Source organism: Centruroides sculpturatus, unplaced genomic scaffold (assembly GCF_000671375.1).
Source record: "Centruroides sculpturatus isolate CEXI.00-Female unplaced genomic scaffold, Cexi_2.0 scaffold266, whole genome shotgun sequence".
NCBI classification, from domain to species: Eukaryota; Metazoa; Arthropoda; class Arachnida; order Scorpiones; family Buthidae; genus Centruroides; species Centruroides sculpturatus.
This window is the reverse complement of record NW_019384421.1, coordinates 84686-102317: the sequence shown is the minus strand read 5'-3', so window position 1 is coordinate 102317 and position 17632 is coordinate 84686. Positions and strand designations below refer to the sequence as shown.

The 17632-nt window shown below is 28.1% G+C and overlaps 1 protein-coding gene across 1 annotated transcript in view; it reads right to left on the bottom strand.

Moving 5' to 3' along the window:
* LOC111619413 (transcription factor LBX1-like) overlaps positions 1 to 17251 on the bottom strand; it is a 38680-nt gene extending 21429 nt beyond the window's left edge. Inside the window, exon 1 of the mRNA XM_023361113.1 lies at positions 16568 to 17251. Within this exon, the coding sequence (XP_023216881.1) occupies positions 16568 to 17048 (481 nt within the window). The 5' untranslated portion in view covers positions 17049 to 17251. The remainder of the gene's footprint in view (positions 1 to 16567) is intronic.
* Between the last annotated feature and the right edge of the window lie 381 nt (positions 17252 to 17632).

Below are 17632 nucleotides of genomic sequence, written 5' to 3'. Positions count from 1 at the left end.
ATTAAATTAAAAACTTTAAAATGTATTTTATGAATAAGAATTAATAAAAATCAATTCAAAAACCTTGCCATTTCTTAATCAAAAATTCAAATTACCTAATAAAAACTTAAGCAAAAGTAAAGAAAGAGAAATTATTAATGATGTTTCAAGATGTATTGTATATTTAATAAATGAATTTAATTCACTAAAAAAGAAAGTGTTTGTACATAATTTCGCACGAGTTTTCAATTATTTTTCAAAGTAAGAAAAACTCACGCAGAAAGAAACATTTCAGAATCGAAAATGAGATCTTCCCAGTTATATTTTTAAAAAGCAGAGCTTTAAATCTTGCAACTCACGTTTTTTTTTTTTCTCCCTAAGTAAAGAGATATATTCAGACAAACACGTGTGTGGATGTTAATTTATTCGACGCCGTGTAATCTTTCATCAATCTTAATAGTAAAGGCGAAAAGTATTGGCCAACCACGTGTTAAAGCGTGCCTAGTAGGCCGGAAACAAACCACGTGACACTATTGTCGGCATCGGGTGGTGTGATTTACACCCTCCAGACCCGTTAAGTACGCACGGTCCACGGATAAGTTAAATACAACAGGAGTTGCTTCAACGGGCCGTGAATGTTGCTTCGAATCAATCTGCGTCATGCAGAGCTCCTGCAAGGCATAAACTCAATTTAAGTTGGTATGCTAGGCATGACAGACCATGCTGTAATGAACGGTGGGATACAGAGAATCTCTCGACGCCGCTTGAATTGATCGTCTACACTCTAGGTGCTGATACTGAATTGGAGATGTGTAACGTTCTTCCTTTACCGTTTAAAGAATTACTCTCTTAAAATGTAGGGCCACCGACAGCTGTCGAGCTGTACGTAAGGGCAGGTGTGTTGAGGCCTTCAAAAAATCATTCATACATCCAAACCCATTAAGGAAGGCCTTTGCTTTTTAAGCTTTCTCAGAATCACTCCTCCAGGCCTTTATATTTCTAAAAAGTTCTTCAATTATTAAAAAAAATACTATTTTACTCTACTGACCTTATTAATTTTGTAAAAAATAAGACCAACACGTGCCAAAACCTATAACTTTCCAATTCTTTTCCGAGATAATTCGTATTGCAATTATTATTTTTCATATTTTTTTTTATCTGCGTGTGTGGGCATCGTACAAATAATTTTTAGTGCATTATTTATTAAGTATTGTGCACCATTGTGCAATTCATAATATTAAATTCCACAATTGAAACTGAGAAATGTGAATGGTAGAGGAAACGGTCGACTACACCCGACAAAATGACAAACCGCAAACAATGGAAGTGCAAGTGAAGTGCTTACAACGAAGATGTATTGATACATTTGGGCCGCTGGCTAATAACAGCAGAGCTGTTCCCTACAAGGTACCACAAAGGAAGCCGGCAAGCGGGCAGGACTTGAGCGTGACCAAGCCCGGAGAGCCGACGTGTAATTAATCCCGTGAGGTGCGAATTATTGGGCCAGCAGAGCCTAAAGTGCGAACAAGGACCGGACCTATGGCACCACGCCCCGTTATCCCCATCCTTTAGAGTTTTTCCGACATGCTCCTGTCTTTTCTATGCCACTATTGAAACAGGTGCAACTTTCGTCTATCTTTTATTCTAGCCTGATTTTATTTTTTCGAATATTTATATCGTTTACAGGATGCAAAACCTGTTCGGAAGTCAAAATAAGCGTCCAAGAGCCTTATAATTTTTCGTTCGCGCCTATCGTAGGCGTTACTATAATAATAGCCTTTCAAGAGCCTTAATGTGTTAGGTATTTTTCTAAGGTATATAAATTTATTTGAAAGCATGTTTAATGATTAACTGATTATTAAATTAAAAAAAGAATATATAAAAAAAAATTCTGGAAATAGATCTCATTTAAAAATTCCTAGTTATTACGCGCTAATGTTTGTGAGAGATAAATCATCATTAATTTATATTTCGCCCTGTCATCATTATGTTAAATTATTAAAAAATTAACTTATATTTTAAGTTCGTATTTTTAAGCATTTAAATTTCCAACTTTATAAACATATTTATTGCAATTTAAGCTCCTTATTTATATACCTATTAAGTTTTTAAAGTTTTGTATTCTGTTTCTTTAATTTTACACAATTTAATTAACAATTTTGAGATACTTTAAAGTTAGAGTTACGCTTCTATATATATAAAAAAACCATATAAAATCTTTAAAAAATTAATTTTATACGTTATATAATTTAATACAATATTTTTTGCTCGAAAAAGAATTTTTCTATCAGTTTATTTGATAAAATTTATGAATTATTTATAAGAATATTAGCATTTCCCTATAGAAATAAATAAGAAAACATTGTTGTTGTGGTCTATCTTCATTTGTAAAGATAAACTACGATAAAAATCACTAGATTATAGGCTTGAAATATATTTTTAAAACCACTTTTATATTAATGATTTTTAAATTTATAACTTAAACCCAAAAAAGTGTATAAATTTTAAGGATTTATAATAATTCTTAATGTATTTTTAGAAGACAATAGAAAGTTAATCCAAATTTACGTCATACTTCGTAATTTTTTAAAGATTTTTAAGAAGAAATTTTTAAGACGTCATAAATTTATATTTATAACATATAAAATTAAAATTTCTTTTCTTACTTTCCTTTTAATTTTTTAAATTATTAAATATCATTCAATTGCTTAATCTGTTAACAGTTCAGGCATATTGCCAAGCTAATCCCAACAATAGACCCACTTGCGTGATCGTAAATTATAAGGTATACAAGTAGTTTTAGAAAACTTTAAACATCAATTCTTCCCTATATAATTTATCGAACCTTTTTTAATGATCTGTGGAAAATAACTAAATTAACTCTAGTCTATTATTCTTTCGTCTTAACGATTGTATAACTTATAAATTTATTTTTCTAAAATATAATGATGAAACCATTTTTAAAAGCTTTGCTAAAGATTTTAGAGTTTTATAATTAAATTTTGATAGAATATTGGCCTTTATAAGTTTGAGAAATCACGCGTGAAAACGAAGATCAGGAAGAATTTTACGATGGTTAAAGACTATTTTCCACTATTAATTAATTGATGATCTGTTCAAATGGCGTAACCTCAGATTATAAACAAAGGTCAACGGTTAAAGTCTATCGACATTGTAATTTTAATATTAATTACTTAAAATACACTTCCTGATTTTTGCACCCATTATGATCAATAGAATTTTTTTCATTATTTTGAGCTTTCTTTGTTAAGCTCACTATCTACTTAAGGGAATAGTTTTGTACGCAATTATAGCCTTTAAAAATGTGTAAGCCTTTAAGTATGTTAGATATATTTAGTAAAAATTTAATTAAAATGTGATATTTTAAAGAGATTATTTAATAAGAACGTGATAAAATTTGGCATCTAGAGAAATTGCTAAGGACAATCGGAGGTGAAGACAGACAGATAGCGAAAAGTTCTTTGCCCAAACCAATTACATTATATACTAACATTTGATTTATTGTGTCGAGGTAGGTGGTGTGCCGGAGATGTAGCACGCACATGCGCAAAATAACGGTCCAAGACATTTTAGTTTTCTTACGAGTCACGAACATTGTATAGACATGCGGTAGTCGATGGACAGTAAAATATACCCAATATATTGTTTATAATAAAGATATAATTATGTTTATTCCAATTACATTTAAGAAATTTGCCTTTTTTTCTGTTTTTTTTAAATTTATATATATATATATATATATATATATAGTCTATATATATTTAAATAATTAGCTTAAACAATGGAAATTTGCCACAAGTAATTTAATATGCTATTAAATTGATTTATTTCCTTCAATTCTATTTTTGATAGAACTAAATTATGGAAAATCAGACTTTTTAACTATCTTTTATATATCTTTAGCTGTAGGTCTATATTGATACATTTTTAAAAAAATTATTGTGTTGATAAATATAAAAATAAAATGTATGCAAAGACAGAAAAAAATATAAGAAAATTTACTCCAAAAATATAAAAATTTGCGCGTTAAAGTTGTACGATTCGATCAAACGTTCTTCATAAAGAAAATTCTGGTTGTAAATTGTTATAATTCTCCAAATAGAAAAATTACTTTTTTAGAAATAAGGTTATACCTAATAACAGTAAATTAATATAATACTATGAGACTTTAAGAATATTGTACCGATTTAAATACACTTATATTTTAAAAAACCTTATTAAAAGTTAATTATTAAGAAGCTTTCATGTTTAAAAAGGTATATAAAATTTTATAAAAATGCTTGAAAATTTTTAATTTCATCCTATAATTAAAATTTAAGAGTGGTTTTGATTTATTTTGAAGAAAAATGATCTCAAAATGGTCTTTCTAGTTTTATAATCTTCTAGCAAAGTAGAGGCCCTAATAAATGATAAATTATACATTTACGTGCGTCACGAACCTACAAAGCAGAGTATTGATGCTTACATTTGTCGAGAGTAAGACAGTGTGTGATGGGTGGCACTGATCTTATCTCCAAAACAGATGGGAGGTTTAGTGGTTTAAATAGTGGTAGTTGGAAATAAAAAGGGCGGAGCCTTCACACTTTTATCTCAAAGTTCCCTACCCAACGCGGGTGGCAAAATACCCCAAACTTGCAAATGTGCAAGGGAGGAGACATCATGAACTGAAAAATTGCTTAGCTTTTGACTAAACTGCGCATAATTACGCCGTTCAAGTAATAGAAGCGCTGTAAAAATTTATGCTACTTCAGCATCAGAGTGCAAGCTGGAATGACAAGTTCAACACTTTACTACTATTAAAAGGTTCAAGACAGGAAAAATGGAGGAAATTTAGTTTGTTCCCAACGTCAAGCTTCAGAGATTTTATTCACTAAACAATGCTAAACGTACAAACAGTACAAGGTCATAAATCAATCTAATTACCTTCTCCCAACACAAGCAGTCTCTATAGCTAGTCCGCACACATGCACACACACACACATAGTTTACTTTGCGTTAGAAGAGAATTAAAATGAATACTTTGTTTACTGAAATATTTTTACATAATCTGTTTTTGTTATTAATTAATATGCGTTTGTTCTGCGTTAAGTAAATTTTTTGAATAAATCTGTTATTTAAACATAAATTTTTATTAAAAACCTGTACATTTATTATCTCTAATAAGTTACTTTTTATAAAGTTAACCTCTTAGAAATTAAATTTTTTTTTAAAACTTATTTGGGAATTTTCAATTTCGAATTGATGGAGATTGAATATAGTTAAGTAACACTATAATTAGTGAAAATAGCTTTAATTGATAATATCTTAAATTATGCAACAGAACTAAATAGTCTATATATAGGGCCTATATAACTATACATAGAAATTAAAAGTGTGGCTGAAATCTTTTGATTTCTAAGTTCAGATTTCCAAAATGAGATACATAAAACTCAGTAAATAGGCTATAGGCCTATATTTAAGAATAAAGTAGGCCTAAAAACAGTAGACTTAGAATATATCTTCCAATGAAGAATCTTGAAATATTACATTTGAAAAAAATGCAAAATATATTTAATGTCGATATAAGTTAGAATGCAATTCAGAAATTGTCCAGCGGAGTCTGGAGGCCTAATTGTATAAACCTATTTTTTAAAGTATATAACCGTTCCAGGAGAATATAGATTTTTCAATAAACTTATTCGAATTAAAAAGTTCCATTATACAGACTTTACTCTTTTATTTATTAACCTATTGAACCCGAACCTTAAAGAAATATCATAGATAAGTATCAGACTTTTGAAGCAGGCCATAAAACTGGATTAAATGTCAAAGTTAGCCAAACACATGTGACTGGGTCAAATTCGTTAGTGCTTATGTTTATTTATCTATCACAACATTGTAGCAGGCTGATCTTTAAGCCCTTCGAATCGTTGTTAGAAGGGCAGGTCGGGTCGAGACAGAGTTATAAAATTCTAACCGTTTATTTTTCTATTGGTATCCGTTTTCTAAAGATGTAAAGACATAAATCTCGCTTCCTTTTAAAATTATTTAATGTCAAACGAAAACTAAAATTTTATACGAGTCTACTAAGATATACGCCTATTAAATTCCTGAACTATGCTTATCTTTAGATAAGTTTACTCACTATAGGTAGGTTATATCTTACATAATATCTAAAATTTAATGCACTCAATGAAAATGAATGCTAGTATCGGATGTAAACCGAATATTCTAAATTGGAATATCGCTATCAGAATGATCTTTTGAAGTCGGTTCAATGATTTCGTTATTTAAATCCTATTAATTAAACGGTAAACCAAAGGATTTATGAGTTAGATAAAAAATCTTTTAAAATGTTTGTGGTCCGTATATATACAATTCATCCAATAGGCTATATACAATTCATCCATATCAACTAGAATTATATCTCTAGAAAAATGAAATCTATATAAAGCTTTTTATTTCTTTACTTAAATTTTTATATTATATAAACTTATAAATTAGTATGCTAATTCGAATTTGTAAGTCATTTAATAGTCAATATTGAACCACACTAAGGTCAGTACAATCGCATAACTATGGTCATACAGTCATACTTAAGATATCTGGCCTAAATTTATAGTACACGTTTGATGTTCTGTATTGAATAAATAATGCTAAGATCAATTTGATAGAGTCAAATTGAATAGGCCTAGTTACTTTTTATTGTTACATTCTATTTTAAGCTTAATTATTTTGTAATTTTGTATGATTGCATGTATATTTAGGCTTATACTATAGTATGTATATATTGAACTGTGATAATAAATCATTGCTAATTCTGAAAACTCAATTTAGAGTTCAGTCTTACATTGATGATGCTATGCTGTACTATTGTTTATAATAACATCTTGCTTATTACATTATTTCATTACATTAACTTAGATCTAGGCCTATAATGAAACAAATTATCGTATAATTAAGAATATTAGGCCTAAATATTCAATTAAATAAGCATAAAATTATAAAATTTATATATATAATCAATTTATAAGAAAGGACATTTTAAAATGTAGATAATAACAGGCCACTTGTTCTAAACTTACTCGTAACTGGGTTTAGGCCAACAAAATTTCATTATCAAAAATCTTTCAAACACGAATTGTCACTTTTGATATATTCAAGAGGTAATTTGTAACCTAAATCTGCCAAGAAAGTTAAAACCGAAACATATTATCATGCAGAATAAAATAGAAGCTTAACCATTGAAAAGGTATTCACGAACACAAGTTTGTAGAGGTTAACAAGTTTTAAGGCATTCACTATCACATCAAAGTTCTTAAGAATACCGTCTAAGAGAGAGAATTCTTGATAAATGATTCTAATAGACAGATTCATATGATAAAGGAATTTCAAAAATTTATCAAGTAAACAGCAAAGCAAAGTATTCAGTATCTACTTTGATTATTGATTTGTCACTTCCACTAATAACCTGTAGGCGGTATTATTTAACTTTCAAGCACAATTTAATTTTTGTGGCCTGCTGAAGGATAGGATTTCGGTTGTAGATGTTGTAGGCGGGCACTTGTCAATCTATCTTCGGTCTAACCTCTATTTTGACAGAGCTGTTGGACAACTTTGATTTGTGAAATGAGTAGTTTTCGAATCAATTTTAACGCCAACAATCAAACTACTACGACAACCGTTTCCTTATATAAGCTGTATTTTTTTTTTATATTCTCTATACTTTTTATGATGTGTAGCGTTAATTATAAGATTAATAACAATAAATTACATAAATTTAAAATGTTTTAAAGTAATTTATATTAAATTAAATTTTTACAATATTGCTTATCCGGTTTTATCATAAAGCATTACGAGTGATGTAGCTTTTCGCTATGTTCAAAGGGCTTTAGAGTAGGAATTTGTAGTAAGTTAAATTGACACGATAAACGTCTGGGTATAGTTTAACCTAGAACCTAATAGCTCTATAAATCCAAATGACTTATCTAGACTTATCTAGAAGAAATATTAACGCAAAATCTTAGGAAAATGGACTCAATAAAATAGACTATCATTGCATAGTTATTATATATCGAATTCAATCTTCTTAAAAATGTTATATCTCTCACGAACACTTATTGTCTTTATTTTAATAAATTATTTTAGATTTCGGATTTAAAATTTATGTATGAAATTATAGCCCTGAAATTTATCTTAGTCAATAAATTTCCGTTAAAAATGATGAAATCACGAAGAATAATACTGCATAAATTTTTATCTCCACGTCTTTAAACTAACACAAATTCAAACAGTAGAATAAGAAGCATGGAGCCTTGCCAGTAGAAAAAATTTCTCAAAAAATTAATATATTTGCTTATTTATAGAACTAGTCTAACATATAAAAATAAATTTTTATTAAGTTTTAAATTTGATTTAATTTTACAGTTCTATAAGTATAATCAAAGAGCATGAACAATAGTATATGACACTGTGTTTTTTGACATTACAACAGTTTAATGCTTATATTTTCCTTTAATATATTGATTCATAAATTATTAGAATATTTTTGATAAATATTACAGACAAATAAAAAAATAATCTAACTTATTAAAATTTTAAAATCAAAACCTAGCATCAATGTTTCTTCCGAATATGAATGTTTCACTTGATGGTTTGTATGATTTTGATTGTGTTTGAAGATTAATTTACTCGAAAATTCAACTTTAAATACTATACTAAGTCTAGATCTTATCAGATTGCCTATAAGTAAGATATGATGTAATTGCAAGCTTATAGAATCTTATTCAAAAATTACCTTTCTATAGGCAAGGCGGATACTTTAATTTCTCTGCATAGAAAAAAATCTTAAACACTCTTAATGATATATCCAGTAAAAGAGGCGTTACTTATGAATAGGAAGATGCGTATGTGACTAATGAACATTAAATTTTGTAACAAAAGCAAATAAAATTAAAAGTATAAAAAAGATCGAGGTCAAATGTTGAGGTCTCGCCTGTAAAATGTCAAAGGTTAGACATTTTCTTAATGACACCAACACATTTAAGACAATGGGTGGAAACAATAATTAATGGTGCCCTTTAAGAGATTTCGAATGCCTAAGATGAAAACTATGTCCATTAAACTTAAACATGCTAGGCCCTTTTTTTAATTAGATACCTTTAAAGAAGACCTTATCTTTTGATGACAAACAGGCTATGAAAACTCATCTATATTAAGTCTAATTTGAATAAAAAGTAGCTCCGCCTAAAAACTTAAAAAACCGCCTGTTTTAGGCGGAGCTTACAATGTAAGTGTTAAAAGAAATTTATGTTGAGAAAATATGTTTTGTTTTTTTTAGTTTTTTTAATTGAAATATTTTACGGATTTTTATGCATAAAATTAAGAATTAATTTCTCGTTAAGATAAGCTATCTCATAAAATAAAGTTTTCCAGGTTTATTTAATAAAATATATATAATTATGTTAGAAACTTAAAGAATAATAATAGCTCATTAACTTATTCTGCGAAATATTTTTATTAAAATATATTAAAGACGTCTTTACAAAACTTATTTTTGATGTAAAAATAGATGCAATTAATAATGTAACGTAATTTCTTAAATATTGATATTTTGATTAATTTACTAGCCACAATTCCATTAATAAAATATAGTCTACGTTCATAATTAGGCCAATGCTAAAGACCTAAACAATAATTTTATATAGGCCATTTATTTAGGCCTAAAATCTGCTTAAATTAAATTATATTTATATAATTTGAATTTATTCCTATAATAATCTATGCCTAGGCTAATTTTCAATTGTGTAAGCAAAGATCAATTTTTATACTTGATTTAAACCCATCTTTCGATAGTTTTTTTTAGTTGTTTATTCAAAGGAAAATGACAAATTCGAAAGCGTAAATCCACAGTTGCTATAGATTTGAAGTGGTTAAATGAAAGACAGATTTTTATTGACAATAAATTCTCTAGTAAAAGCTGTTTACAGGTTTCTTAGCTGTAGAAAAACTTTTATAAGCTTTAATTTATAATTGGTTTATCTGTTTTTATACTTTTTTTTAAAATAGAAGTTAAATCTTTTACCGTGTTTAGTGAAATGTTAAAAAATAAACTAGATATTCTCATCTGTTTAGTGATTATCCTATGCATTTTCTAACTTTAGAAAACTTAATATTGAGATTTTTTACATTTTCTTTAAGGCTTAAATAATTTATTTATTTATAATACAACTTTAAACTATAGATTTAATAAGTGTTGAAATATACAGGTAAATAATAATATAAATATTTAAGTTAAAATTTCCAAAGATTTTAAACTAAATGTAATTATGAGAGAACATAAGCAAGTTTCTAGATTTATTTAATAAGCATTTAATTAAATTAATTAAATCAAAGTCACAAGTGTCCAAAGGGAATTAAAAAAATATTTCAGGTCTTTCTCCTACACAAACGATCACGTGACTAGTTGACAACCTCTTGACATTTGGCAGCCAGTAAGATTTATAGTTGCTTGGTCAAACTCTGCACTTCTCCAGCGATCTGCGGTCTACAGCTGCCGGCAAAGCCTTAACGGCCAGCCAGGCGACGATGGACAGCCAGACAGACCGCACATCGCAGTCGTAAATTATACAGAACGTTTGTGTATAGTTTTGCTAACACATCGCAGCCATTTACTTCTGTCGACCGTCTTTCATAATAGGATAGATGCATAGGCCTTAGCCAAAGTGTTAATAGACTGTCTTTTAAAGAGAATCATTGTTCTGTTGACCAAACTGTGTTTCATGTTTAAAAAAAATTATAGCTTTTTAGCTTAAGTGTTTTTCACACGCAATTGTTGCATTTTATTCCTTAAACTCACGTAAGTTATGGTTTAAATAGATGGGTTGTAAAGCAAGTTCAAGTTTCTCATTTAAAATTCTTATTAGTAAAATGTAAACAAAGAATAAATGTAATTTTTAACCAACGATATAATTTTTACCTGATTTATTTTAATATTCTCTACATTATCTCTATTGTAAACAGTTTTGTTCCAGAGAATTTATTAAATATTTCAAACTTTTCTAGGCTCGAGATTATTCTATACGAACTTAAAGTAGACTTGAAGTTAGAGTTTTAAATAGGCCGATCTAATTTCAAAATTAACTTTAATTCGCATTCATTGTTTGGTTTTAAAGTTTACGGTACAATATTATAACTTTTCATAGAAAAAGATCTCCGTACTTTTTGAGATAATACATATTTTAGCCTAACGACCGCAACAATTTATTATTGAAAGCCTTACTACTGATTAAATTACTGAATTAACAAGATTTGATTTTACACTATATTTAGTTTCTCAACCTATCAACTCTCACATTATTGTTTACTTTATTATTTCTTATAATTAAATTTAATGCGAAAGCGTATAAAGTGAAAAATCGCATTTACAGTTTATATATTTGAAATGATTTTTTCCTAAACTAGACTGTATTATAACATATTTTTATTTAAATATCTCATAAATTAATTTATTTAGTGATTTTAATTACAAAATAAAATTAGTTCTGTTTCTTTAGGCCTATATTTCAGATTAAAAAAGATTAGTTTTAGATTTAACTAATTTATTGTAAAATTCTAATTTATTTTTAAAATAAATCTGTTAAATTTATGTGAATTATTTACTTAAGTTTTAAAATCTTTCAGAACTAAATTCAAACTCCGATTCAAATTCTAGGAATTTGAAAAATTTGAATTTATTGATCCCGAGCATCAGATTAATTTAGGTCATTTAAGTAGTTAAGTTCTCTTTAACAGCCTACAAGATATAATGAATCTTTAGTAAATTTAGTTTATGATCTGATTTAAGGATGTGAGAACTATTAGTGCCATACTTTTATGTCTTTGAACCGATTTTTATAAAATCAACTTCACAATTTCCGATTATTTTTTTTCAGACATCTATTCTTACAATAATCATTGTACAGCTTCATTTGATAGTAAATATTTTATTAGTGTGCGATCATCATGATATCCATTAGTCACGCATCAAATTTGATCGATGAATAGACATTTTGAGCTTAGGGATTTAAAAATTCCTCAATAAAATTCCAATGAATGAAAATAATAATCACATTATTTTATGCCATTAACCACGTTATATAATTATATAAATTACTTTTTTTTCCTATAGAATAATATAGTATTATAGGCCTAATAACTTTATAAAAAAAATAATCTTAGTTATTTCGACATTCATTAGACACAGTTGACATAGTCTAAAATCTTTAATGATGCCGAAATGTAAGATGAGTCCGTAAGCTTTCATATAAAGTAACATGAATCATGAAAGCTTAGGCTTGGATCATTAACTAGCAAAGTAAGTTTTATGTATCAGTTGCTTAATTTGATATTTGTTTGTATTAAATTTTTCAAATTCAAGAAAGAAAAAAACATTTCCCAATAAACAAAATACTTTATTGGTCAAAGTAGACCTAGTAGCGTTACGTTTTTACTTACATTTAGAACAGAATTATGCCTAAATTCCAAGCATTGTCTAAAATTACTCATTTGTATCTGGTATTATAAAAAATAAAATGTTTGAGTGATGATTGTTGATTATTAATCAACAGCATAAATTCTTCTATAGTTATATTTAAGATTTGTGTGATAGAATATTTAGTTTTTCTACAGGCGGCTTAGTTTTTGATTCGGAAATTCCTTAAACATAGACTTGAAAGCTAATATTGAACTATATGTAGGCCTAGATTGATTTTGTTTACGCCCATGTATCAAACATTAAAAAGAAATATTTTGTAGATCTAAATAAAAAACAGCTTAGGCCTATATACTTTGCATTTCAAATATTATAAATTCACGAAGTTATCATTAAAAGTTTAGCCGATAGGCTTGCAGATGTTTAATGATTGCTGGAAATATAGGTCCCTAAGATTAATATAAATTTTTACATAAAAAATTGAATTATTTCTGTAGTAGGCCTAGGCTATATGTTAACCCCCGTAATAAAGATTGTGTTAAATGATCTTTTCTAAAAGCCTATAGGGCACTAAAGTTGTTTTAAATTTGAAGATTAAATCGCATTAAAGAATAGAAATATACTAATCAAATTAAACTTTATTCAGATTTTTGTTTATAAAGTGTTTATAGTGTACTGAAATCTTTCTTTATTTTGTAATAAATTCTTAGTTTAAGTTAAAATTAGATGCCGAAAATTATCTTATGGTAACTTATATAAAATAGATTAAAAAATTTATCAGAATTTAAGTTCATTTAAACAAGCTCTTGGCTTATTACAACATATCTACATTGAAAAGCCAATGGCCTAATATATTTTTCACTGAACTTTCTTATGGTCTAATGCTGTCCATCAGTATCGAACAGATCCTACGCTTTAGTCTATTTTACTGCATAGGTCCATTAGCCTAGCACAAAATATATTCATCGAATAGGCCCTACGGCCTAGAACAGCCTAACTTGATTGAACGGCCCTAATGGTTTAGTACAACTTATCTTCATGAAAAATATTGTTATTTAGTCCTGCGGTACATGGTTGTTATTAACTTCTTTACATATTTAATAGTTTTACTAAAAAATTTTCAAAATTATTTAACTCACTCATTTTTTTCTTTTTTTTCTTTTCTTTTTTTTTTGAAATGAAGCTTTATAAAGCAATTTTCTAAGTAACTTTATTATGAGGTATAGTCAGTCAGATGGTCAATTATGAACCTCGTTAAGATAAATATGATACATAAAAAAGATTTAAAATCGAACGTTTTATTTATTAATATTACTTAATTACATTTAAGCATTTCGAAATGATAGACACAAGCTAAATATTAGGAACTTTGAAGAGGCAGAAAAATAGGCACGATTGCAGACACCTATAATTGAAGTCGAACATTTGTCGATCAGCATTTGGAAAATATCCGATTCAAATGGATGTTTAGTGTGACCCAAAGGCATTTGATGTCACCATGAAATATGAACCAGCTACATACAATCCTTCTTGGGCCATTAATAACTGCGAAAATTTCCTACGTCTTATTTTATATTAGCTTCGTGTATAAGGAAATGTGAAAATGAATTATGATATTTCTATAAAGTCGTACTATTCATTTTTCATGTGGAGACGAACGTCAAAGTAATAGTTGATAGAAGAATGATTTAAAGATGTTGTTGCTATCGAAAATAAGAAGATTGCTAGCCTTTCATAAGGAGAAAATAGTGATAAATAGATTCCAACTAGGCTTTTTCTGATACAATTATTCTTTCGACTATTTGATACTAATAACTTTATCGATTCAATAATTATTCCGTTTTAACGATTATCACGCTTAATATTAACTTATAAATAACTACAGACTGTTATTTTGCTATATATTTGTCTATGGAAATGATCCGTTTATTGTATCAAAAGTACTCATTATATCTTAATTTTAATTTTAGAAATAAGCCTTAGGCTATATTTTATGATAATGTTAAATATGTAAAGTATATTTAATAATATTTCTTATATAAAATAGCAATGTATATGTATCTGAAATAAAAATCTGTTAAGCTATAATTTAGTTAACAATTTAATAATTATTATACTTTAACCAAACTACAATTTAAAAGATGATTAGTTATGAATACCTAGAATTATTTCTGAATAAAAATATTATTTTAGTTTAGTGTTTACTCCATGTTTCAGATCTTACATTATTCTAGGCCTTAACCTTCATCTAGATTTGAAATATTTATTTTTCAACTTCCAATTCTGATTTAAGAAATATGCTAGTTTATCACCTAGTTACTATTCTTCTGATCTTCAGTTTATATTTTCATTTTAATTAAATAAATAAATCGGTGACAAATTCGACTTTATTTTTGTAAATTAAAAATAAAACTATATATTCTTTAATCAATTCTGAAGTACTGATCTACTTTGAAAATTAGAATAGGCGATTGACAATGAACCAAATTCATCAATGATATCTAACTTAGCTATTTGTGATTACGGTAATTCTTTATTTTATTTAAATCCATAAGATAACCTATATACTTATTTAAAATGCAGAGAAATATTTTCAAAAAATCAAATAACTTAATTTTAAAAAAAATTCATACATGCTTTATATTATTTTTTGAAACTTTATTTAGCTAACGAATGAGTCAAGCATATTTAATATTACATAACCTATTCAAAAATTAAAATTCTTTAATGTAGATTATTATTAATTTAGGCATAAGTGCACGTGTCTGTATGTTTCCTTTTACATAATATAAAGTAATTTTAATTGTTAAAATAAAAAATTCTTATATATAAATTTTATAGCTATAATTTCTTTTTAAATAAAAAATAGTATTAATTATTTTTTATTTGATAAACTTAAAGTAATTAATTATTTTTATTTAACTGGATACAACTTACTAAATTTATTAAAACTGATTTCTTTAATGTTGCATCCTGAAATTCTATATTATAATTTGAACATATAATGTTTTTAGTGTGTGAATGGTTTATAAAATGTTAAGCGCATACAGGCCTACGTAGGCTATAATGTTACACATTGAATATTCATCAACCAATTAGATTTATAATTTGGAGTGCTAATTAGACACAAATAAAAACTTGGTTATATTATATAAATAAGGTGATCCAATTAACTTTTAGACTAAATTAATCAATGAATCTAAACTAAGTCTAGTTTTTTTATATCTAACCAAATTGTAATATATTTAAAAATAATTTGTTAAATAAAACCAAACTTCATCTTAATTTAAAATATTATTAAAACAAATAAACCGTGTAAAAACATTTCTTTTATTGATAAAAACCCTCCTTAATAACCTAAAATTTAGGCCTATGTATTTTGTCTAAACTTTGTTTATTTCATATTCTTTTCTTTCATAATATAGGGTATACATTATAGATTTAAAAGATTTTAGTGTAATATCTAGAATTAAATTACAATATGCCGTGACCGATAATATAAATTGACGTAAACATTACATAAATGCATGTAGGCCTAGGTTATTCAAATACAAATCGAATTCTGTTTGTTGTAGTGTATCTATCCTCTTTAGTATAGTCACACGGATTTTTGAAATAATTTATAGCATTTTGTGTTAACAAAATATGACGATTTTACTTGTTAGAAACATTTCGCATGCTAAAGTAAATTTTAACAGTGGATATTGATTACAACAGAAAAGAAAAGTTGTACTCTGTTGACAAGAACATATCTACTGTCAACAATCAATCATTGAGTGTTCTCATGATTTCACTTTCTATTGCTCTTTAAACACTCCTCTTTTTTCTTCTACGCAGAATGATCATAAATCAAATCTACCATATGACTATGTCTTACATCTATTAAAAATCTTGTAAAACATTTAGCGCTTGTTAAATTCATTGGGACCTTTAAATTACAGCTACAAGTTAACTTTCTAGCTTTACTAGTTAACTTACATGCCTACTGTTCAAGAATATTGAACTAATTAATCATTTAAAAGTGCTACTGATAAATAGGTAAAAGGCCCCCGGGTTAAGGATTGCCTATCAGACGACTTAATCCTATTGTCATTATTAAAAGAAAACAGAACTAACCGGAATTCTTCTCGTTAGCCTCCAGACCTTCGAACGCTTTGCTTGTCATCTCAAATAGTGCATCTAGAGGAGAGGTATTTGCGTTTGAAACGGATGGACTCTCGGGAGAATCACTTTCGGATCTTTCAGATCTTGAGTCCTCATCTGCCGATCTGGGCCGTCTGCCAGAAACGGTACTGTTGTCCAAATCCCAAGGCCGGACGATTCCCTTGTCCGTAACATTCGTAGTTCTCCTATGTGTTGCTTTATGATTCAAAATGTCCTTGATGAGAAAAGATGTCAAAGGTTTAGGTTGATTCGGTACCGGATTTGGCACCATTCTCAATTTTTTTATCGGTTTAAAATATTCGTCTTCAGAAAGTTCTTCTACCGCTTCTATAGAACTAAGGCTTTCTCTATCTTCTTTACTCACTTGACAAGGCGACATGGCCGAAACGTCGTCCGGAGAGAGACAGTCCGAATCAGCAGTTGACGAAGACATGATTAAAAATAACACTTAATTATTCCGTATATAAATGTAGGCCTGGCCTTTTGGCAGGCCTAGGCCACACAGTCGTTAGGATTTGGTGACAAACTGTGTCTGACAAATATGGTGTAGTTTCTGAGATGTCAGCACTTAGTCCACCAGGCTACTATGTTCAGCCGGCTGAAGGTGCAGCCACAGCAGTGAGAGTAACTAGACGGCTTGAAGTCAACAAGCTGAAAGGCGGACCAATCCAGGGCCTCTGACTATGATTGGCGTACGTAACAAACGAGCCGACGAAAGGAGGAGGAGCTTATTCGTCTTGCCATGGAATTCATGTGGTGATCTAGAGACGTCCCAATGGACGGATACAAAGTGAAGTATGATGTCTCATTGGTTCGTTTTGCTTTCTCTTTTTTATACTACCAATGGCAGAAAGAATTTGCAACTCGACAAATTAATTCACAAAATGTAGAGATTAATGATTAAACTGTATCGACAATACCTGCTAACTGATTTGTTTTCTTTATAATAAATTTAAAATATAATATATAAAATTTATATAAATTGCTAACGATTACATTTGTTTGTTTTTTAATTGC